This window comes from Sciurus vulgaris (assembly GCF_902686455.1).
Source record: "Sciurus vulgaris genome assembly, chromosome: 6".
Lineage (NCBI taxonomy): Eukaryota > Metazoa > Chordata > Mammalia > Rodentia > Sciuridae > Sciurus > Sciurus vulgaris.
The window spans coordinates 114507821-114533147 of record NC_136466.1 but is presented as its reverse complement, the minus strand read 5'-3'; the positions used below and the strand labels follow the sequence as shown (position 1 = coordinate 114533147).

The following is a 25327-nucleotide window of genomic DNA, read 5'->3' as shown; positions in this document are numbered from 1 at the left end:
CTCAGGTATATGGCAAATAAGACTTATAAGTGAACTGTTCCTGGGAGAACTTCTTTCACCAGTGATTAGTAGTTTTGCACATAAATAGGCAGTTAATTAAAAGTGAACTGATGAAATGTCTCATTTGCATGGTATATATTAAATTTGCAGTTTATCTTGGGTATTTACTCAGTAAACTTGCTCATAGCTACAAATTAACAGTAAAGCACTTGTCTATCATGTGGGTTCCTTTCCCAGTACCAAAAAAAAAAAAAAAAAAAAAAAAAAAAATTGTGTTTAGAGGGCTGTGGGACATAGTGATTGATAAATGTCATTTTTTTTTTTTTTTTGTAGTTGTCTTTGGCAACATGCCTTTATTTTTGTGGTGCTAAGGATCGAACCCAGTGCCTCACACCTGCTAGGCAAGTGCTCTGCCACTGAGCTACAGCCCCAGACCATAAATGTCACTTTCTTATCACCCTTGTATCATTGTTTATCCACTGTAGGGAACAAATTAGATCAACTGTGGTGCCTAGTGAATTTTACCAAAATATTAGGAATCTTAAAAAAAAAAAATGGGGATGAGATGAAATTTTTCTGGAATTAGTGCTGATATTTGCATACCTTGTGAATATGCTAAACATAATTGCTCAATGAGCCACCAGTTCCCCTCAAGTACCTATAACCGAGAACTAAAAATATACATCTAAACAAAAACTTGTACATGTTTGTAATACCCAAAGTAGATACACTCCAGTTGCACAACTAGTAGAATAGACAAAAATGTGGTACATTCATATGGTATGTTAACCATAAAAAGGAACAGAAAGCTGAGCATGGTGACACATACCTGTAATCCCAGCTACTTGGAAGACTGAGGCAGGAGGATCACAAGTTCAAGGCCAGCCTGAACTTGAGACCCTGTCCCAAAATAAGATAAAAAGGGCTAGGGATGTAGCTCAGTAGTAGAGTGACCCTGGGTTCAATGTCTAGAGCCTGCCTCAGTTAAAAAAAAAAAAAATGAGGTACTAGTACATGCTATGATATGGATGAACTTTGATAGTATGCTAAGTAAAAGAAACTAGACACAAAAGACATGTGTTATCTGATTCCATTTATGTGTCTAGCATATGAAAAGACAGGGACAGAAAGATTAGTAACTGCAAGGGGCTGGGAGAAGGGAAAATGTGGGTGACTGCTAATGGGTCACTTTCAAGGGGAGGATGATGAAAATGTTGTGGCATTAGTTGTGATGGTTATATAACCTTGTGACTATACTAAAAACCAATTAAATGTACACTATTTTAAAGGGTGGGGATGCTGAGGATTGAACCCATGGCCTCCCATATTCTAAGAACACGATTTACCACAGAGCTACACCCCTGGTCAGCCTGTACTTTTTTTCTTTGGGTGCTGGGGATTGAACCCAGGGCCTTATGCTTACAAGGCAAGCACTCTACCGACTGAGCTATCTCCCCAGCCCCTGTACTTTCTTTTTAAATATTTTTAGTTGTAGGTGGACACAATACCTTTATTTTTATGTGGTGCTGAAGATCAAACCCAGGGCCTCATGCATGCTAGACGAGTGCTGAGCCACAACCCCAGCCCAAGAATACAAGTATTACTATTTCCAATCTCTAATTTAAAAAAAACAGCAATATTCTGATGCTTTACTTTTTATTTTAATAAATCATCTGCATTTTCTTCTATAATAAGCATAAAAGATATCTACCCCTTTGGTAATATTTATTATTTAGTAACTGAAGCGTTAAATGACAATTTTTACTTTTTATATTATATTCATTATATTTGAGATTGTTTAGCTTTCAAATGGAGAAAAAGAAATACAGGCACAAACCTTTACATTATGCACCTGCTAGGCCTACAACATGATTTCAATAATATTGACTGATATGTGGGAGATTTCTATGAAGTGGGCAGAGAGGTATCAATAAGAATGACTGTGAAGTGGTCAGTCAAGTGTTATGATCTTTGATCCACTGCTCAATCCATTTCAAGATCTGATTTATATTATCTTCTAGTTCTTCTGGTTTATTGCTGGTCAACTGATGCACAATTTCTTCTTTGTAGGATGCTATGGCTTCTTCATAAAGAACTTGAAAAATCTCACACTGAATATTATCTTTTAGTTTCTTCTCACCATAACCCCTAGAAGGCAAAGAAAGGTTAAGCAAACTAAAGGCATTAACCATAGTTTTAAGAACATACCAGAAATTGAACACTTTTTTGAATACATGAAAAATAAAAACATTTCACAATCTCTTCACGTAAGAGAAAGACTAGCTTTTTTTTATATGTGAGGGATAAAATAAGTATTATGAGACCAACATTTAGGTTTGCAATTAAACAGATGAGTACCTACTGCCCTCAAGTCAGACTCTCAGCTATGAGACAACAGCAATGGTCCAAAAGAATTAAGACAAAATAACAGATGGCCTATATAAAATGAAATACATATTATAAATACCACATACTAATTGGATATTTGATCATACAAATGTGTGTGGAATTTACCAGTTCCAAAGGAATTGGGCTGGGCGTGGTGGTACACATTGTAATCCAAGTGACTGGGAGACTGAGGCAGGAGGATCTAAGTTTAAGGCCAGTCTGAGCAACTTAGCGAGGCCCTAAGTCTCAGAATAAAAAACAAAAAGGGCTGGTGATGTAGTTCAGTGGTAAAGCACCACTGTGTTCAATCCCTGGTACCAATAAAACAAACAAACAAAAACAAAACAAAAAAAGGTACTGAAAAAATGAACTTACATAACCTTTAGGCAAATATGTAAATTAGCCAATTAAATAGCTATTTAAAAAGTTAAAAATTCAAACCTGAATCAGACATTGTAACAATCAAAATTAAAGTTGAACTCCATAAGAAATACTTTAAAAAATTGGAAAATACATGCAAATAATATCTGATAAAGGACTTACATTACATCTAAAATATACAATTTTATAACTTAATAAGAGACACAAATGGCTGATAAGCTCATGAGAGATGCAACATTATTAACTATCAAAACCACAATGAACACTATATCATATCAGTATGATTATAGTAAAAAAAAAGTGTGTTGATAAGAATAAGGTGAAATTGTTGGAACCCTCATACCTAACTAGGCTTAATATGAAATGGTTAAGAAACTTTGGCTGTTCCTCAAAAGGTTAAATATAGAATTAACATATTACCTAGCAATTCAATTCCTAGGTCTATATCCAAGAGAAATGAACACATAATGTCAACACACAGAAAAGTGCACAAACCAGGTGTAGTGGCGCATCTATGTAATCCCAGCAACTAGGGAGGCTGAGGGAGGCCTTGGTAAGTTCAAGAACAGCCTGGGCAATTTAGCAAGACCATGTCAAAAAATTTTAAAAAAGGCTAGAGATATAGCTCAGTAGTAAAACTATCTCTGGATTCAGGAAAAAAAGAAAATAACGCAAATGTTCCTGGCAATTATATTCATAATAGTCAACTTAAATGTCCATCATCTGATATATTAGAATATCATTTGACAATAAAATGAAACACTGATACCTCCCCTACAGTCCCTTGAAGACATTATGCTTAGGCAATGAAAATATATCTTGTATGATTTCATTTATATGTATCTAGAATAGGCAAATCAGAGATGGAAACCAGATTATTGGCTGCCTAGGAGTGGGGGGCTGGGAGTCAATGAATGACTACTAAAATGTGTATGGGTTTCTTTCTATTTTTAGTTGTAGGTGGACACAATACCTCTATTTTGTTTATTTTTATGTGATAATGAGGATCAAACCCAGTTCCTCACACATGCTAGGTGAGCACTCTATCACTGAGCCGCAATTCCAGCCTCTAGGATTTTTTGAGTGACAAAAGATTTTCTAAAATTGGTTGTGTTAATCATTGTACAATTTTGTAACATAGTAAAAATGAATCATATACTTTATATTTTAGGTACTGGGGATTGAACCCAGGGGTGCTTTACCACTGAGCTACATCCCCAACACCCACCCCACCAAAGATTTTCAAGGTTTCATCTTTAATGAGCATAAAACATGGTAAATCAACACAGTTTGTACTTGTAACAGAACCCAACCCTTTTTGTTATTTTGAGGCAGGGTCTCACTAAGTTGTTTAGGGTTTTGCCAAACTGTGATCCTCTCAAATTGCTGGGATTATAGGTGTGTGCCACCACACCCAGTTAATTATACACTTTAAGTGACTAGTATGCTATGTGAAATTATGTCTCAATAAAACTGGATTTTGTTTGCTGGAATATTTTTACTGCTAGAGAGTGAATTTGGCCATTTTAATCCCTAGGCTACATTCCAGTCCTTTTTTTTTTAAATTTAAGACAGAGTTCAGGGTCCTGCCTCAAACTTGTTTGAGTTTTCATTTTAGACTACCCAGTAACTTCCTCTGGATCCCCCATATGCTCACAGTTTGGCTGAAAAGATGATAGATCCCACCTACTCAGGAAGCTAAGACAGGAAGATGGCCAAGTTTGAAGCCAGCCCAGGCAACTTAGTCAGACCCTGTCTCAAATTTTTTTTTTTCCAGCTCAGTGGCAAAGTGCTTGCCTAGCATGTACAAGGCCTTAGGTTTGATCCCCAGAACTCACCCTCTCTCTCTCACACACACACACACCGAATGGAAAAAAGTTTTCCCTAAATATTCCTTTTTTCTGGTTAAATCTGATGTTCTATTAGTAGAATTAACGCATATATAAAGATTAAGCAAAAAAAAAAAAAAAAAAAAAAAAAAAAAGATTAAGCAATGTTGGGATTGGGGTTGTGGCTCGGTGGTAGGGCGCTTGCCTAGTATGCGTGAGACATTGTGTTCTATTCTCAGCACCACATATAAATAAAAATGAATAAAATAAAGGTCTATCAACATCTAAAAAACACTTTTAAAAAGAATCATGAAATGTTGATTTACCATGTTACGTTTTTCATAAGCTTTCCCACTTCTGATGTGGGAATAATTTGAATGGTTAATGTTCAAGCAAAGAACATCATTGGTTTGGTTCTATTCCTAGGAAGGATTTTGTTATTGTTGTTGATGGACCTTTATTTTATTTATATGTGGTGCTGAGAATTGACCCAGTGCCTCACACGTGTTAGGCAAGCGCTCTACCACTGAGCTACAATTCCAGTCTGGGAAGGGTCTGTATCAAGGTAAAAGTTGGGCTAACTGGGTTTTCCATACATTTAATTCAATCAAATTGTCAGCTAAGTTTTTAACCTACTCATTATGTACTTACCTGTGCCTTACAAATGTACCCATTTGTCTTAGATTCTAAATGACAGTACCGTATAGATTTGGTTTATAAAAAGAGACCAAATAAAGTGGCTACATATAATAATACCTGCCAATTTCAGGAATCCAAATAAAAGTTTATATTATACTTGAAGAAGTTGATGTTTCCTTTCTTACCTTGTCTCAAGTCTTTTGTACAATATACTGTTATCTGTTCTCAACACAAAAACTATATGAAACCAGCGTTCAGGGAAGAAATCACAACCATGGTAATCAACAATAGCTCCACCTTCTCTCATTTGGTTTTCTAACTCATCAACTACCTGTAAGATATGTTAAAAAAAAAAAAAAAAAAAAGAAGAAGAAGAAAAGATGAACACTCCCTAAGAAAAATGAGGACAACTTTCCTGTTTAATTGAACAAATGCATACTTGGAAAGTCATACTTACTCTATCTTCATCTAAAATGGGACAATCATACTCTTCATCATAGCCATTATATAACTGTCCTAAAAGAGATTTACATTAGCTTGTTAAAAATTTTTCCCACCACACTAGGGACTGAATTCAGGAGTGCACTACCAGCGAGCTACATCCCCAGCCCTGTTTTATTTTTATTTTGAGACAGGGTCTCACTAAATTTCCCAGGCTGGTGTTAAACTTGTGAATTTGGCCTTTAATTTGTAATCTTCCTGTCTCAACCTTCCCAGTCACTGAGAATACACATGTGCACCATGGTGCAGATTTACAATGCAGTTATCTAGAATAAACACTGAGGTTCCTTCATATTTTAATTCCTTAAGCTCTAAAAGGCTTCTAATATCTTTTAAAATATATATTATCTAAAATAGACATTTATACCAACATTAACTTTAGGAATTGAAGTCTTTATACTACAGCATGGAAATGCAAAATTTCTTAAACCATTTTAATACATTTTAAGGAAGGAGTGTGAACTCAACTTTTAAACATTCATTTCCAAAACCATTTATCAAACACCATGTACCATAACTGTGACAGAAGAGATAATGAGGTATTACAGTGAACAAAATAAACAAAACACACATAGCCCTTCCCTCAAATAGTTTACAATAAAATAGGAGTAAACAGACATGTTAAAAGAGGAAAACCTTAAAACTTTCTTCAGAAAGTTTTGAAAGCCAAATTTATAATTGGTCATACATAGGATCTTAATACAGCCAAGATCAAAAAGGTCAATTTGATTAAATGACTGAAAGTTAGAAAATTAAATCGATTTCTCAAAGTTTTATGTTTATTTTTAAAATTGCAGGGAAAGATATGTTATTTGGGGCTGGGGAGTTAGCTCAGCTGGTAGAGTGCTTGCCTTGCAAGCACAAGGCCCTGAGTTCGATCCCCAGTACCACACACAAAAAAAAAAAAAAAAAAAAAAAGTTATTTGTAGAAAATGATTGTGGGGCCAGTGTTTTAGCATAATTCTTAAAAGACCTTTCTAGATGTTATTAAACTATAAAATCATGTTGTAACTATTATACTAGAACACTTTAGTAGATGCTATTCTTTAATCATATTGGGATACTCAATTATTTTGCTGCTGCTACCAATACCTTCTTTGGAAGCATATTTACCTCAATCCAATAAGCGTACAATTGTAATGTAGTTTCAGTTAGAGGTCAAATTTATAGTTTGGCTATTATGAACAATTGTGTTTGAAAGGCAGATGAAGAAATCTACTGGTAGAGAATAACATGTACAGACAGGGTTGTTTAAAATTCCCAGTGGATTTGAGAACAGTACTGTACTGTGGGTTCACAGAAGTGGAAATGAGTGGCTACAGGTGAGGTTGAAGATAAATTGTAGTGTTAATGTAAGTAAAAGTTCAAATCATGCCATTTTCTACTACCCTCACCCTTTTTAAAGAAAATAATAGTATAAGACAGGAGATACTGAAGAGATTGAATAGGAAATTCTAGGCACAGTACCAATGATGGTGGGGATGGGACAAGGGTACTGCAGGAATTTTTCAGAGAAACTATCTAGATTTAGAGACCAAGTGGATCTGTGTGCAAACAGTGAACATGTATGTGTGGGAAGCAGGAATCGGGAGTGGACAAGAGTCAAACACTCCAGAGCATGTGATTTAAATATATTACCTTGGAGAACTATCAGATGGTTGTATCTGAGGTGTCTAGAAACTGTTTTAGTTATAAATCTGAGTCATCAACATAAGGGAGTTGCTAGTCCTAAGTTAAATGGGATTACAGTGGGAGGGAGAGGATCAAAGATTGGGAGAGGCCAATGGAGAAGTTAATTTTAAAAGCTTCTTGCGGTAGCACCAGAGAAGAGTTAGATTCAGGGGAGTTAAAGCAGAAATCTGCCATCTTTTCTGTAAAGGACAAGAAGCTTTGCAGGATTTCCTTAGTGCAAGTCATACAAATACAGCAGTAACTTGTCCACTCCTGGGTTAGGGATACAAGATTTTAAGCGCTGGGCCTGGAGCTCAGTGGTACAGCATGCACATGCACACAGGACCTACTTGTTTGTATCTGAAGTGGATCCAATGTCACCATATAACTTTGCCTAGACATATGTTTACCCTGGAATTAGGAACAGGCTGTGTAGACTAATAAAACTAGTGGCAGGAAAATCACAGGTGCTTATATGACCAAAATGATTGCATATGGGAAAAGGTTATCAAGTAGGGAGGAATCAGACTGGGAGAATAAGGTTAAGAAAAACATTCTTAGCCATCCCTGCTACTTCAGCAGCATAGGTGGGAGGATTACTTGAGCCCAGGTGTTTGCGGCCAGTCTGGACAACAGAGAACTTGTCTCCCTTTTTTAAAAAAAAAAAAGTAAGGTAGCTCAGGGGTAGAGCACTTGCCTAGTATGTGCAAGGTGCTGGGTTCAATTCCTGGTAAACACCTCCCTGCCACCCTGCAATACACACATACAAACAAAAAGTATTCTTAGAGTAACATAGGCAGGATTCCCCAAAGTTTTAGTAACCTTAATTCCCCAGTTAATTTTTCCTGCCATGGTTTCAAATGGAGTAAGGATGATCTTTTACAAATAGAGCAACTCAACATTTTTATTAGGGTGATATATTCTCAGGATGTTTTTTAAGTCTTGTTTCTTGACAGCAGGGTCTCTCCACCTATATGCTACAGATATTTTGAGACTGGTAACTGTTATAAGGTAGGAGACAGGGCTATCATGTGAATTTTAGGATGCTTAGCAGAATTCCTGGCCTCGGTTATCCACTGGAGATTAAACAGCAAACCCTTATCCCCCTTATCCCTAAGTTTTAATAACCAAAAATGTCCCTACAATAGTTTTAAAAGTCCTAAAGGGCAAAAATCACCCCCTTTAAGAACTAAAGCTTTAAAGATGATTACTTGGTACTCCTTAAAATATATCACCACTTTAAAAGGTGGAGTCGGGGGCTGTAGGTATAGCTCAGTGGTAGAGTACTTTTCTAGCATGCACAAGGCCCTGGTTTGATTCCTGGTATGACAAAAAGAAAAAAATCAAACAAAAGTATAGAAATGAGGGCAAGCTTGGCACGCATGAGATCCCAGCTACTCGAGGCTGAGGAAGGAGGACAGTAAGTTTGAAGCCAGTTGAGCAATTTAGCAAAACCTTGTTTTAGGGCTGGGGTTGTAGTTCAGTGCTAGAGTCGCCCCTGGGTTCACCCCCCAGTACCACCAAAAATAAATAAATTCTAAGTTTCAAAAACTATAACCTAGATGCTAGGCCTGGATTAAAAATGTGTATGACACTGGCTTACAGTACCAAGAATAAGACACAGATTCTCAAAACTGAGCTGCAAAGAGGGAAAAAAAAAATCGAACTTATTTAAAATGGGAGTAGAAATTGGAAGATGCCAAGGGTCCTTAGTATAAGCAAAGGAAAGAATATATATATATATATATACACACATATGTATATATATGTATACACATATGTATATATACATATATATCCAAATATATATATCCAAATATATGTATATATACATATATCTATATGTATATATACATAAATATATATATATATCCAAAAGGATAAAGGGTCAGGGGAGGCCTAGAAAGCTGGGCAACTGAGGAACATAAATTCAAGCAAATAAGAACTCACTGTGAGGTTTGAAGCCAGCCTCAACAACTTAGCAAGGCTGTAAGCAACCTAGTTAAGATCCTGTCTCTAAATAAAAATAAAAAAGGAGCTAGGGATGTGGTTCAGTCATTTAGTGCCCTTGGGGGTTCAATCTCCAATCAGAAAAAAAAAAAAAAAAAAAAAAAAAAAAATCACTGCAAATAAAAATCATGCACCAGAGGTTTTTTCAAAGGAATCATGGTTATACTTCAGCAATCTGAGATAACACATCTTTATAAGGATGACTTACACAACAGAGATTATAATTCAAACATCTGAAGACACTGCAGGTGACATTTTGTAGTAGTAGTGAACAGACTGCAACAACTTGAAGCCCTTGCAACCCTTATTCCTTATGCTAATGAGGGAAAAATGCTTTCAAAAACACAACTGCCAAAGTATCAACAATCAAATCAATGAACAACTTTATTTTTTACACATAAAGGCTGATGAAAAACCATTACTGGTCCTATTAAAAGAAAATTCAACATTTCAATTGAGAAGAATAGTAACTATTTACTCATTAAATACTACTTAAATTTTCTAACACACAACTTGTAAACATCCAGCATGCTTCTTTAATTTCAGTACAATGGATTCAAGACCAAGTATACAGGTTACATGCATCAAAGCCAGATTACAAATTATCATAGTCATCATCATCATCATCGTCATCATCATCATCATCTTCACGTTTTCTTTTCAATGCATTTGATGATTCATTGGCAGTATTTTGTGATGATACCATATTAGTGGTAATAAGAATGTTTTTGGACCCAATTAATGATGGATTAATCAGAACATTCTGAACTGCTGATGTTGCAGGAATTGAGGCTTTTACAGCAGGGGACTGTGAAGCAGGCATCTGTACTGTAAACCTTTGCCCTGTTAGAGACATTGGAGTCCCTACTTTAGTTGAAACAGACACGGTTTGTGGGGTTGGTGTGCCTAGTGTGGGAGTACTTGGTCTGCTAGTAACTGAACCAACACTTAACCGTGGAACTGTTATTCTTCCTGCAGAAGTAGATGCTTTTTTCTGTAAAGACTTGAGCCTATAGTTTGGAGCTGTTAAGCAATATCTATCAGGAGGCAATCTAGGACCTGAATATGGTTTAATCAATGGCAAAGGGGTTTGATTTCTTTGCCTTGCAATATCTAATAAAAAATCTCTTGGGGGAGGAGAGGTAAAAGACTGGTCAGCTCGACACTGGATTGCCAATCGCACATCATCTGCATCAACAGTAGCTTTCTTAGCATGGCTGGAATAAATTTTAGCATCATCTAGAATTGTGGTCACATAGCGGAAGGCAAATTCCAACATCTGATTTATAACTCTTGGCTCATATTCTGTAATCCCCATATCCTTCAGGATTTGTGCCATCATCTGTGCATCTTTCGGCATGCTCTTGGGAGAAGCCATCTTGCCAGACTCCATGATATCCGGTGATCAAACTTTAGATCATTTGAAAGAAATACGCACATTAGATCAAACCGAAATACTTTGGTAGCAACTGTTAGGAACTTAAAATTCGTTTAAAATGTTAAAATTTTAAAACTACACTCAAAATTTAAAACACGTTATATCGTTTTAATTTTAATGAAGCATACTTAAAAGTTCCCTTTACTTAAATGTACTGAGTTCCTATTCTGTATAAACTGTAGAATACAAAAAGATGAAGACACAAATATGTGATAAAAGATTAGGGGAAAACAGGGTAAACTAAGTAAAAACATGCACCACTGAAGAATATACACAGTCATTCAGGCATGCAACTATCAAGTTTAAGAAATACCGTAGGACAGTCATACCTTACTGGCTGAATTCAAAATAATCTGTCCTTCCAGTGAGAGCAATATATTCACTGTCTCATACACATGCTTACCACAACCCAAACCTTTGTCTGCTCAACTCAAAACATTCTACCTCATATTCATATTTCATCTAAGTCCAATTATTACTGTTTACAAGGAGTGCTAGAAATTTTGTGGGAGGGAATGGAAATGGTTGAATAGGGCACAGCTTTGAACACTTAATATTTTTTTATCTATGTGGGTTCACAATAGAGCATAGATTTCTTACAAGAAATCTCTGCTTTTTGTACACTTACAACATCTAATAGTACTAATACTCCACTGACTTTAAAAAATAAAATAAATCTAACACCAAAATGTCCCTTACCTTCTCGAGCTAAATCACCCACATTAATGTATTTCAGTCCTGATCTTGATGCAAGTTCTTTGCCTAGTGTAGTTTTTCCAACCCCTGGAGTACCTGTAAGACAAGCCACAGAAAAATACTGCTTATGAAACACTAGACTTCAGCCATGTTCTGCCTTTCAAGTTCTTAATAACTGATATTAAAATTTCCCTAATTAGCAATCATACATGAATACACACCATGACCTAATTATAATTTCCCAGAGATGACTGTGAGAATCTCACTCAGTGTATATGGCTTTCCAGGAGTAGGGTTAGAGTGACTTTGATACCAATTTTGCCTGCCACCAACATTAAGCTGCCCAGAATTAAACCAATCATATCCAATATATTACCATTGTTATTTGCTGTAATAACAACAACAACAACAAAAAAAACCCTAAAAATTCATGCAAAGATTTTAAGTGGTATGAAAGAAGTCTCATTACCACTATTGACTCTTTACCCTTCCCTAGAGGGAACTGTAAACCAGTTTCTCACATTATCTTTCCAAAGAAGTCTTATACATACATACTTGTTTATATATACAGGTAGACATGTATATAAAACACCATACTGTGTTTAAATATGCACATACCATGTACTTCTACACATACAACATATATTGCCTTTTACATAACAGCAATATTATACATTGTTCTTTACCTTCCCCCTTTTACACTGAATACAATTATACTCCAAGATAACTACATAATTTTCATCTGTTCAGGTTTAATGCCACTGAAATTATTAAATCTGAGCATCGTAACTAAAGACAATAGGGATAAATTAATTCTCCATATGCATAAAGAACAATGATCTCAAGTCCATTATAATACATCAAGTCTGAACACTGGCTCAACTTATTTCCAAAAAATTTCACAGTCAAGATTTTTCAAATATGGCTTAACACTAAAAAGGACACTATGTGTGACCCATGCAAATCAGATGTTGTAAAAATCTTCCTCCTTAAGAAACCCTTTTTTTTTTTTGTACTAGGGATTGAACCCAGGGGCACTTAAACACTGAGCCACATCCTCTGCCCATTTTATATTTTGAGACCAAATCCCAATAAGTTGCTGCAGCTGGCTTGAACTTGAGATCCTCCTGTCTCAGCCTCCCAAGTTGCTGGGATTACAGACGTGTGCCACCACACCTGGGACCCTTATGGAATCTTAACGGCTAAATAAATATTCATTTGTTGAGTGCTGGTTAATCTGCAGCACTAAGAAACTGTCAAGACTCGTGTCCTGCCAACAAGTTTACGTTGTGTTAAATGATAAAACTTTATTGCTTTGTTTTCACAAAGAGATGTGGCGATAACATCTAGGGCCATTAGCTCTTTCAGCATGGTACTATTAAATGTTAGAACTTCAGGAGTATTTTTGGAGTTAAAGTCACTAGGCTGCATTTCAGTTCCTTTCACTGATAACATGCACCAGAGACGTTCAGGAGACACCATTTTTAACATTAAAAAAAAAGGCTCCGATACTAACTCAACAAAACATACAGTAAATCAGTCACACTTCACAAATATCTGAAATCCTTTACCGAAATCGAATCTGAGAAGTGTTTCTCAAATACGAAGGAAAAACAGACGACCAGGAAGGCCTACGGAACGAGGCATCCACCATTAGTACATCTACGAAGGCCACATACTATTACAGCGCCTCAGTAAAAACCCAGACCCAACCCTACCAAAGAACAGACAACCCATTTCACAGGAACAAACAACAATAACTACCAACCGAAAGCCAAATAACAGATCCGAAAAAACGAAGCAGACCGCCAGGAGGAGAGCGGATCCGTCTACCCCTCTCCGCCTCACCGAGGAGCGACTGGCCAACGGAATTAACGTTCGGCGTCCCCTCCCCCTCCCGCAACGGTCGCGAGGGCCGGGTCCTCAGGCCCCGACGACGGCCACGCCACGCGGCCCTCAACTTGCCCGGTCTGGAACACAGGCAGTCCAGAGCACCGGCCAACCTTGCCTGCCCCGCCGCCCAGCCCCGTCCCGGCTGCGCGAGCTAACCGGTGAGCAGAATGTTCGGTAACAACATAGTTCTCCACAGCGACCGTTCGAGCGCCGCGGCTCACGCTCCCGGCGCACTACGGGGAGGAGCCGGAAGGGGAGGGCGGCTGCAAGCGCCTGGAGCCCCGGTGTCCTGGAGGCCCTGCGCAGAGCTCTCGACCCACCTCCCCAGCCCCAGCCACTAACCATTAGTTACCTGGTCTTTTATGACACGTTTCCATTGCATGACCGGATCTAGAGGCACAACTGCAGTCCGCATTTCGGGTCAGGCAGTATGTTGGATGCCTAAGTCACTTACTTCCCTGGCTGACCCCTCCCTTCGCGCTCCGTCGCGGAGGCGCCGGCCAGCCTGGAAGGTCCCTAGGAGGCGGGACCTCCACAAGCCTAGACACAGCCGGGAAAGGAACGGGAGGCTACCCATCCACCAGGAGCAGAGTGTAGGCTCCTCGGTTCCTTTCCGTCCAGGAGGGGATGCAGCTCCCGGAAAGTAAGGCTGCCGCGGCTACGACTGTATTTATTATATGTCCTAGAGACTCGAGGCCATCTCTGCCTTCACGCCTGCTCAGGCTCTGGTCGCTCCTCCTCCTGAACCGCCCATCCTATTTGGGGATGAGAAGGATGGGGGTGCAGATCCCTGACCTGGAGCGGAACTTGAGAGCAGCCCGGTTCACCGCTGATTGCTGAATATTCTGGGGACGGACGTCCGATCGTTTTGCCCCCCGTGTAGTGTGCGAGGTGGTGGTAGGTTTGCTAGAATAGTCTTGAAGGTCTCTTCTACCTCTGACGTCTGTTTCAAAAACTTGGCATCGTCAGAGACAGTTACCTGCTTTTAAAAGGAGGTGATTGTCAGTCTTTTTTCAGTGTAAAGTACCTACCATAAAAAGTCCGCGTCCTTTATTTCGACCTGCCAATTGTGTTTACTTGAGTATATTTTTTTTCATCAGTATACCGTTTTGAAACTTTAAAATTTAATCGGGAACTGTTTAGGGATACGAGGTAAACACTTTGTTTTTTGGTATGTGGGAGTGTTTTACTTTATAGTTTGTGTGTGCCTCCAAAACAACAAAATAGTTCAGTACACCTTCCAATATATGGATTTGTAGGCTTAAAAATTCCCTAGCTAATAAAAAGATACGGAATTAACTATTTCGTAGAAGCATTAAAGAATTGTGAAAGTTGAACACCAAGAAATTTTCTAATTACGTGTTCAACTAAGGAAGACAGTAATAGAAATGATGTGCAGTAAATTAGTTGTCCAGAGTGATAAGTCTGAATTCATTGTTTTCTTTCTTTTTTTTTTTTTTTTTTTTTTAATTTGGACATGAACTGTAATTTGAAGTGAAAAAAAAATTCAATTTTCAGCATAAAATTGCTCAAATAGGATTGTATTATATTTCTTTATGATAAAGGTAGGTGCACAAATATGTGGTTTTTCATTTAATATTCACTGAGTTCATGTGAAAAACTTTTTATAGCAACACAAATAGATTATTTGATACAGGTACTAAATATAAAACTTACTTTAGCATTTTGATCTCCTACATTTACTACATTAAATTTCACTGATTCTTGAACCTTAAGGTTATTATGTTGATTATATCTGTATAAAATGATTACTACAATTCTGTATTTACAGTTCTTAAAAAATTTTTTTTGACTTGAGGTGTTTTTTCTCCCTTGCCCAGGTGAATTATACTTTAATGTACTACAGGTTGTAAACTACGGATGGAAACTATTAAAGTTTATAATGTCAAAAACTTTTCTTAGACCAAAGGTATCTTCCACAAAGGTATGAAACACTAAAATAGCCATTTAATAATTGCCTAAAAAGAATTACAAATTTTTATATATGTTCTTAATGATTTAAGATTGCTATCAAAGTAATGGTGCCCAGTATCTTGTTGTAATTAATGATCTAAATAGTTAATAATAAGTTGTGAAACTCTGTACTAAAACCGCAAACAATTTTGAAAAAGTTTTTAGAATCCCAGTCACAAGAAAAAGGCTGAAAACTTTTGAATGATGGAAGGGAAAGATAAATGAGTGGTATTTGATATTACCACTTAACCACAGGCTCTGCCTCATGTGACTCTGTGTGTAAGTTCTTGGCAAGATAGTTCGGGTGTGATGGGGGTCAGACAGTATCATGTTCATGCAAGGTAGCTATTTCCCTAGTGGTGGTTCTAATTATTTTCTGATCAGAAGTAAATGAGGCTGCTATTTCTCTTTCTCTCTCTCTCTCTCTATTTTTTTTTCCAAATCGCTGGGAGTCCACATTTGTATAAGAAATAAAACTATAAAATGTATAAGTAATCAATCAGAATTGCCATAAAAGGTTTTATTATAACAAAGAATATTTACACTTACATATAGAGGCAAACTGTAGTATATATAAAGGTAAAACTATAGTATCAGAGACCGTCTTCTGACAAGGAGGAAATGTGGTGGGTAACTGATTTAAATTTTTTTCCAGTGGTCTTTCTTTGCCCACTGCCGTTAATATCCCTAACCCTAAACCCTCTGTCTTAAAAGAAGAGTGAAGTGTAGGGGGTGTAGCTTAGTGGTAGAAGGGTTGCCTAGCATATATGATTCCCTGGGTTCAATTTCCAGCGCCACCAAAAAATAAAAATAAAAAAATAGAATGAAGGGTGACTTAGCATTCATAAAATACTAGTAAGCACCAAATTGCTTCCCCTCTGAACTTACTTTTACTTCCAGCTTCTGTTTCTTTTTCTTCTGGGGAGGAGCATCTAGCAGATAGTTCAAAGTGTAGCTGAGTATTCTTAAAGGAAAATAACTCTTGTTCCTTCTTGTTGACCAGGTAGGAAATCCAAAAACCAGGTGTTAAGATTTTTTTTTTTAATTTATATCAGAGTGTTAAGAATATTCATTTAATTTTTTTCTAATTATCAGAAAAACCTTTTTAATTCTCCAGATTACTTTTTGGTGAAAACTTTTCAATTTAGCATCTTTATATGCACTTAACAAGGATTTTAAGCCAGTCTTGGTGGCACATGTTTGTAATCCCAGTGATTTGGGAGGCCGAGGCAGGAAGATCACAAGTTCTAGGTCAGCTTCAGCAATGTAGGAAGGCCCAGTCTCAAATTTAAAAGTAAAATGCCAGGGATGTGACTCAGTGGTTAAGCACCCCTGGGTTTAATCTTTGGTACCAAAAAAAAATTTTTTTTAAAGAAAAGGAAATTATGGAGGGAAATGTAGAGAGGTCAGTAGTTTCTATAGACTGGAAGAACATGAAATAGAACTTCCTGATTTTCCTGCTCTGTTATCCCAGTACTCTTTTTTTTCATGGGTATTTCTGTCTTACAAATCTCATCCTCCTTGGAAAGCCTGTCTCACTTGTAAAAATATTAGTTGCACTGAATAAAAATATATTGCTGTTATAATGACAAATTATAGTATTAGGATTCTTTACCTTTATTTTTACAAAGTCTTAAAGCTGATATGTATTATTTGGATGTATGAAATGGTTCTTATTTTTTTAATGTATTTTATGTATTTAATGGCCAACACACAAATGTTATTCTTACTGCTATATCTAGTTAAAATAATATTTATTTTGTTCTGATTTTTAAAAAAAATTTTTTTTTAGTTGTCAATGGACCTTTATTTACTTATTTATATGTGGTGCTGAGAATGAAGCCCGGGGCTTCACACATGCTAGGCAAGCACTCTACCACTGAGCCACAACCCCAGCCCTCTGCTTTTTTTAATAGGTCACTTTAATATTTATGTTTCAGTCATACCAAGAAAAATTATCCTGTTCTTTATCCTGGAAAGTTTAAAATTAATAAAAAGAACTAAGTTTATATTTTTACTGTTTTACATGGCAGTCATCCATTACCATGATCATTTAGACAAGTATGCATTTGCCCATATTATAAAGTAGAAAAATAACTAGTAACACAGCCAACTTTATATAAAAAGCTAATTTAGATTTTTAAATGTTATGATTTTTTTTTCTATTATTTCTATTAATGTAACAGCAAGTTTTATGTAAAGATAATTTGGAATTTTTATTTTAAATGTTAAATGTATGTACATTTTATTTTTAGAGTAGTTCAATTATATAAAGAATAACTTGAAAAAATATAATAATGGTTACATAGTTTTGTGGGGGTTATTTGTTTGTTTGTTTTTTCCAGGTAACAGACTGGGTAGACCCATCATTTGATGATTTTTCAGAGAGTACAGCTGTCTCTACTGCCACATCTTTAGGTGTGAATAACTCGAGTCATAGAAGAAAAAATGTCCCTCCTGCATTAGAAAGTAGCAGATTTCCAGCTAGAAAAAGAGGAAAGCTATCTTCCCCAGAACAGATTTTTGGTCTAGAAAACTCAAAAGAATATCAGTCTGAAAATGAACCATGGGTTGATAAATATAAACCAGAAACTCAGGTACTAAATAGCATACAAAGATGTCTACATAATTTAATTTCAGGGTGGATGGGAAGAAGAGTAATGTCCATTTTCAGATTTTTACTCATAAGAAATTTTCTAAGTGAATAAGGAAAAAACAAATTTCTAGATTACTTTTAATGTTCTAAGACAGATTTTATAAATAGTAATACTCCATCTATTCCCTTCAGTAAATGTATTTCTGGATTTTAAAAAGTTTTATAATTGCAAATTTATTCAAAATTATACAGTGATATCTACATAAAGATAGTTTTTCCAGAATAATCTAAAAATTCAAGTGTAGTCAAAAGACTATTACAATATAGCATGTTACTGTTCTATAATTTTTTTCACTAAAAATGTTTAATAGGTGCCGATATACCAAAAATCATTGAGTTAATGAAAATTTTTAACTGAAATTTTTATCTTAGCATGAGCTTGCTGTGCATAAAAGGAAAATTGAAGAAGTTGAAACCTGGTTAAAAGCTAAAGTGTTGGAAAGACAATCAAAACAGGTAATTGAGAAATGTGTATTAAAATATTTTAACATCAAGACTGAGGCAGGAAGATCACAAGTTCAAGACCAGCCTTGGCAACTTAGCAAGACCCTACCACAAAATTAAAAGAAAGGAGGACTGGGCATGTAGCACAGCACTAAAACTCCCCTCAGTTCAATCTCCCATGCCAAAAAGGTGGGGGGATTAACATCAAATGTTTCTGTGACTTAATAATAGGTCATAGTCTTTTGCCTGTCTCTGTGCATGCCTGTAATCCAAGAGACTTGGGAGACTGAGACAGGAGGATTGCAAGTTTCAGGCCAGTCTCAGTAACTTACCGAGGCCCTAAACAACTTACCGAGATCCCGTCTGAAAATAATAAGGACTGGAGATGTGCCTCAGTGGTTAAGCACCGTTGGTTCAATCCTGGGACCAAAAAAAAAAACAAAACCCCAAAAACAGAAGAAGTTAGTCTTTTATAACTTTTAGATAAATTCAGATAACCTCCAATAGAAAGTTTCTTGACTTTACTCTGTTCAACCTCACTAAGACTCGGATACGTAGTATTTTCTCCTTGATTTGTACCACTTTTTCCTTCTAAAGTTCTATCATCAACATAAGGCACAATTAGCTGATTGGAGTTCTAGTATTTTTAGCACAACAGGTTGTCTCATTGAAGTAACAGGCAAAGTACATACTAATTTTTGTCCTAAATATAACCTGAAACAGTCATCATTCATTTTAGACTGATGGTTTTTGTTTCACTTCCTAATTCTACAATTATGCTCAGCCTGGCAAGGTACAATATTCTCTCCTTCTCTCAGTCTCTTTTTCAACTTTGTGACTCTTCAGACATAAAGGAAAATAGAAGTACTCATATATCCATAATATACCCACCATTTTCTCCTGTAAGCATTTTATAGTAAATTATTATGAATATTGTGACATTTTGATCAGACTTACAGATACTTCAGTATGCCGCTCTTTAAGAAGTTTGCTAATTAACTACATGTACCATTATCGTGTTTAACAAGATTAACCGGAATGCCCAAATATTATCTAATAATCAGTTCATATTCACATTTCTCCAATTGTTCCTGTAATGTCTTCCAGTTTGTTTTAACTAGGATCTAATCAAGGACCACACATTGCTTTTGATGATTACATGCCTTAGGCTTATTTTATTTCTTGTATTTATTTTCTCTTTTTCTCTAAGATATTGGCTTAATTGAAGAGACCCAGGGTCATGCAAGGTTGCACATACCTATAATCCAGCTTCTCAGGAAGTGAGGTAGGAAGATTACCAGGTTGAGGCCAGCCTCAACAACTTAGCAAGACTTTGCCTTAAAGTGAAAAATAAAAATGGCTGGCGGTGTATCTCAGTAAAATGCCCCTGGGTTCAATCCCCAGTACTGTAAAATAAAAAAATAAAAAAGGGAGAATGAGGCCTGTTGGCTAATGGAGGTCTCACATTCTGGATTTGTCAGGTCGTTTCTTTCTGATGATGGTGAAGAGGCAGGGTCTTGCTAAGTAGCTTAGAACCTCACTAAGTTGCTGAGGCTGGCTCTGAACTCATGATTCTCTTAACCTCAGCCTCCCAAGTCCCTGGGATTGTAGGCATGTGTCCTTGCACCTGGCTTGGCATCCATTTCAATCCTTACCTGAATCATTTATTTAATTAGGGTTTTGAATGGTTGTTTTTTGATAATTCTGTTATTTCTAGAATTATTAACAGGCTTTTTTTTTTTTTTTTTTTTTTGGTCTTAATTTTTTTTTTTAGTTGTTGATGGACTTTATTTTTTTGTTTTACATGTGGTGCTGAGAATCGAACCCATTGCCTCACACATGCTAGGCAAGTGCTCTACCACTGAGCCACAACCCCAGCCCAGTAGGCATTTTTCTGTAAAAGAAAACTTTGACATCACTAGCTTGGGTTATTTAGTTACTTTGAAGTACAGTTTCAACTGGAAAGAAAGGCAAAGGCAAAGTAAATTCTTAATCTTTTCTTTTTTTTTTTTTTTTTTTTTTTTGGTACTGGGGCTTGAACTCAGGGGCACTTAACCACTGAGCCATGTCTCTAGCCCTATTTTGTATTTTATTTAGAGACAGGGTCTCACTGAGTTGCTTAGCACCTCATTTTTGCTAAGACTGGCTTTGAACTCACGATCCTCCTGTCTCAGCCTCCTGAGCTGCTGGGATTACAGGCATGCACCACCACACCCTGCTCCTTTAATTTTTTTAACAGATTTTATTATTTTTTTTCAAGAGCAATATTAGATTCATATCAAAACTGAGCAGAAGAGAGAGATTTCCCACATACCCTCTGCCCCCAAATGTGCATAACCACCCCCATAATCGACATCTCCACCAGATTGGTACATTTGTTAATGTTGAATTTATATTGATGTGTCACTGATAGCCAAAGTCCATTGTTTGCATTCCCTTTAAATTTTCAACCTTGAGATAAAGGAGTTGCTTTGATAGGAACAGATCCCTCTTTCTTGAGTCAGACATCTTTCTATCTGGCATGTGGATCTAACCCTATAGTTTAGGATAAGATAATGTATTTGAGATGGATTTTCAGTGTCAGCCTTTGATATCTTATAGAAATCTCATCTGTCTTAAGTACAGATTCTTAGGTAGTTACTCTGATGTATCTCTTATATCAAAGGTTTTTCTCATTGATTTCTTTTTGGTCAGCCCCTAGCTAATAGTTTATATTTTTCATTGTCCACTGTGTTTTCTCACTGAGTAATATTGTTTTAGTGTGAACATTATCATGTCTTAAGTTTTGAAAGGTGTTAACTGTTATTCTGCCATTTGGACAAACTTAGGTGTATACATAAAGAATTATTAGGGAAAGTATTTTCTCTAGTTTTAAAAGCCTCCCCCACCAAGATGTTGGATTTTAACCAATCATAAACATTTTACAAATGTTTCAATGATATTAGTAATTAAAAGGCATTTTTTTGTTTGTTTGTTTGTTTGTTTTTGCAGTGCTAGGGATTGAACCCAGGGCCTTGTGCTTGCAAGGCAAGCACTCTACCAACTGAGCTATCTCCCCAGCCCTGCATTTTTTTTTATTTTTTGGAAAAAAGTTTGGTAGCTGCACTTGCTGGCACATGCAAGTTTGAGGCCAGCCTCCGCAAGTTAGAGAGACTGTCTCAAAATAAAAAATAAGCTAGACAGGGTGATGCACACCTGTAATCCCCACAGCTTGGAGGTTGAGGTGGGAAGATGACAAGTTCAGAGCCAGTTCCAGCAACTTAGTAAGGTCCTAAGCAATGTAGTGAGACCCTATCTCAAAATAAAAAGGACTGGGAATGCAGCTCAGTGGTAAAAGCATCCGTCTGGCTTTGAACTTTCAATCTTCCTGCCTCAGCCTCCCGAGACACAGGGATCACAGATATGCACCACAATCCCCATCCGTTATAGTGTTTTACTTAAGATGAACTGGGAGTGGTGGCACATGCCTGTAATCCCAGTGACTTGGGAGCCTGAGGTAGGAGGATTGCAAGTTCTAGGTCTACCTCAGCGACATAGCAAGGCCTTAAGCAGCATAGTAAGACCCTGTCTCAAAATAAAGAATAAAAAGGGCTGGGAATGTAGCTCAGTGGTTATGAACCCCTGGGTTCGATCCCAGTACCAGAAGTGATGACCTTCTAGATATATTACTGGCTGCAAAACATCTCTCATGTGACTCTTAACTACTGTGTCATAAAACACTTAGCTGTATTACTTGAAAAACAATGTCTATCTTCAAATGCATGGGCTTCCTTTTTTTTTTTTTTTTTTAACTGCTCTGCTTCAAAGTATAGACATTTCTCATTATTTGAGGTAGTTATAGTCTGTAAAGTTCATTCATTAGTAAATACTAAACTGCTGTTCCTAAGAAAATTACAGAATTGGGTGGCTGCAAACTTTTGGTTACATTTTTATCAACCCATCAGTTTTATATGTGTTTGAGTTTAAAGATACCATAGTTTGTTTCATTAACATTGACCAGTAACCATATAACTCATGTACTGCCATTTTAAAAAGTGAGACTAGCTCTCTTCTGGATTTAAGTACACAGACCCTTACCTACACCAGATAATAAAGGTGAACAAATGAGCAAGGATTTTAGTCCATCATTGCAGATAGGAAATTTTCCCTCTCATACTTTTTCATCAAATTTACTGTATAAAGCCAAGTGCTATGGCACACAACTATAATCCCAGTGACTAGGGAGATTAGAGCAGGAGGATTCCAAGTTCAAGATCAGCCTTAGCAATTTACCAAGGTCTTAAACAACTTAACCAAGACCCTGTTTCAATATAAAAAATAAAAAGGGCTGGGGATAAAAAGCTCAGTGGTTTAATCCCTAGTACCAAAAAGTAAATAAATTTTTATTATGTGAGTTAATGATATCAGGACCCACAATTTTTATGTCACTGGGGTTTGAATCCAGGGGCATTTTACACTGCACTGCATTCCCAGCCCTATTTTTGCAGGGGAAGGGGTGGTGGGTGGACAGAGTCTCTCTAAATTGCTGAAGCTGTTCTCAAACTTGCATCATCTCCCAAGTTGCTGTGATTACAGGTGTGTGCCACCATGCCCTGCTAAATGTGCTTCTTAATGTACATTTTTAAAAAAGCTAATATCCAAACAAAGTCTTCTCATAATAATATTAAATTATGTTCTGTGACAGACTTATGTATTAAGATTGATTTTTATGATTTCAGGTAATCTCTAAAAGTCATTGTTTCAGGCTTTACCTCCTTAATTTAGCCAAAGTTTGGTGTTTTTAATTTGGTTACAAAGCAGTCCTCAAGAAGGATGTAATGTAAGAATTGAGGTATTTTCAGAAGAGGGACTTATTTTTTTATTTGGGGGCAGGGGAGCACTAGGGATTGAATTTGGGGGTATTTGACCACTGAGTCACATCCCCAGCCCTATTTTATATTTGATTTAGAGACAGGGTCTTGCTGAGTTGTTTAGGGTCTTTCTAAGTTGCTGAGGATGACTTTGAACTCATGATCCTTCTATTTCAGCCTCCTGAGCTGCTGGGATTACAGGCATACACCAATATGCCTGGCAGAAATGGGGAGAGTTATTATTCAGGATAAATAATATTTAGAAAGAAAATTCAAAATCAGTATTGTAGCATTCTAGTGATTTGGACTTTTTGCTTTTTTCTCTTTGTTTTGTTTTTTCCTTTTCTTTTTGTGGTGCTAGGAATCTAACCCAGGGCTTCATGCATGCTGGGCAATTACTCTACCATTCAACTGCACCCTGGCCTTTCATGATTTTGGTTTTTTTTTTTTTTGTTTGTTTGTTTTTTGGTACTGGGGATTAAACCCAGGGGTTCTTAAACCACTAAGCCACATCCCCAGCCCTTTTTAATATTTTATTTAGAGACAGGGTCTTGCTAAGTTGCTTAGGACCTCGCAAAGTTGCTGAGGCTGGCTTTGAACTCACGATCTTCCTGTCTTAGCCTCCCAAGCCGCTAAGATTGCAGGCGTGCACCACATTATTTTGGCTTTTAACTAATGTTTGTATTTGCTTTTAGGGTGGATCTATTTTATTAATAACAGGTCCTCCTGGATGTGGAAAGACAACAACTATAAAAATACTATCAAAGGAACATGGTATTCAAGTTCAAGAGTGGATTAATCCAGTTTTACCAGACTTCCAAAAGGATGATTTGAAGGACATATTTAATTTTGGTAAGGTTTGTTGTGAAGACATTGGACTAGCAGGGGAAATTTGCGTTTAATGGAGCTTTCAGGTGAAGCTAAATAAATGTACTTTGCTCATGTTTCCCAGTTTCCAGGGGACGTAATCTCAGGAGTAGAAAGGAAAGGTGCTCTTAGGAGAGAATGGTATTCTTTGAGGATTAAATCTTAACTGTTTTGTTAGGTAACAAGCTCTTGTGTTTTAAGTATTTATGGAGGTTCTACAGTATAGATTTTTTTCATGTGTTTAAATGCAAATCAAGCTTTAAGATCTGTGAGCCAGAACTGCAGTCAATTTTCATGCATATATGATTTTGTCAGGATAAATCCAACTACTACGCATAACTGTAAAGCTCTTAATATATAAACACATATATGTAGATAAGTGTGTGTGTGTGTGTGTGTGTGTGTGTGTGTGTGTGTGTATAATCTGTTAGCCAGGCCTGTAATCCCAGCAACTCAGGAAGGCTGAGGCAGGAGGATTGCAAGTTTGAGACCAGCCTCAGCAATTTAGTGAGATCCTGTCTCAAATAAAGAGGGATGGAAATGGGGTTCAACAGTTAAATGCCCGAGTTCAACCCCAATACCAAAAAAGAAAGATGTGTTAAAGGAACTTGCCTCCTGATGAGATAGCTTAGATCAGTAAATACCTGTGAGACTCAAATTAGATCAATATATAAGGCAAACACAGTCTTCGAATTTTGAAGGAGGCCTTAAGGCAAACATCAAAAAATAATCATTGTAATAGTTTAAAGCTATTTTGTATTATAACTTCACACATATACTCTGTTTTTTGGTGCCAGAGATTGAACCCAGGGGCACTTAACCACTAAGCCACATCCCCAGCCCTCATTTTTTATTTTGAGAGGGTCTTGCTAAGTTGCTTAGGCCCTCGCTAAGTTGCTGAGGCTAGCTTTGAACTTTCCATTCTTCTGCCTCAGCTTCCCTGGCAGCTGGGATAGGAGGCATATGCCACTGCACCTGGTGAGCACTATCATTTTAATCTTTTATAGTTTTGCTCATACTATAAAAGGCTAAACTGGGGGTAGCCATAATAAGGACGTAAAAGGGGGACTGGGGTTGTGGCTCAGCGGTA

At 36.9% G+C, this 25327-nt stretch overlaps 3 protein-coding genes across 8 annotated transcripts in view; 1 reads left to right on the top strand and 2 right to left on the bottom strand.

Annotated features, from left to right (window-relative positions):
• Positions 1–1645: 1645 nt before the first annotated feature.
• AK6 (adenylate kinase 6) lies at positions 1646–13838 on the bottom strand. 2 transcript variants are annotated; one of them, XM_079145251.1, is made up of 5 exons: positions 13799–13838; positions 11557–11649; positions 5695–5753; positions 5423–5568; positions 1646–2148 (listed from the first exon to the last, which is right to left on the bottom strand). In XM_079145251.1, exons 1-5 carry the CDS (start codon positions 13821–13823, stop codon positions 1956–1958), a joined length of 516 nt encoding a protein of 171 aa, XP_079001377.1. In that variant the 5' UTR covers positions 13824–13838; the 3' UTR covers positions 1646–1955. The 2 variants fall into 2 exon arrangements, with proteins under 2 accessions (XP_079001377.1, XP_079001376.1); XM_079145250.1 differs by lacking the exon at positions 13799–13838 and adding an exon at positions 13603–13740.
• TAF9 (TATA-box binding protein associated factor 9) lies at positions 9781–11649 on the bottom strand. The gene is made up of 2 exons (XM_079145246.1): positions 11557–11649; positions 9781–10829 (listed from the first exon to the last, which is right to left on the bottom strand). Exon 2 carries the CDS (start codon positions 10810–10812, stop codon positions 10015–10017), a length of 798 nt encoding a protein of 265 aa, XP_079001372.1. The 5' UTR covers positions 10813–10829; positions 11557–11649; the 3' UTR covers positions 9781–10014.
• A 105-nt stretch (positions 13839–13943) lies between the features above and the next one.
• RAD17 (RAD17 checkpoint clamp loader component) overlaps positions 13944–25327 on the top strand; it is a 38218-nt gene continuing 26834 nt past the window's right edge. For 2 of the 5 annotated variants that reach the window (XM_079145206.1, XM_079145205.1), the window contains exons 1-5: positions 13944–14089; positions 15288–15391; positions 17766–18017; positions 18449–18532; positions 24066–24222. In XM_079145206.1, coding sequence (XP_079001332.1) covers positions 14074–14089; positions 15288–15391; positions 17766–18017; positions 18449–18532; positions 24066–24222 — 613 coding nt within the window. In that variant the 5' untranslated portion in view covers positions 13944–14073. The other 3 variants (XM_079145202.1, XM_079145204.1, XM_079145203.1) reach the window with 3 other exon arrangements.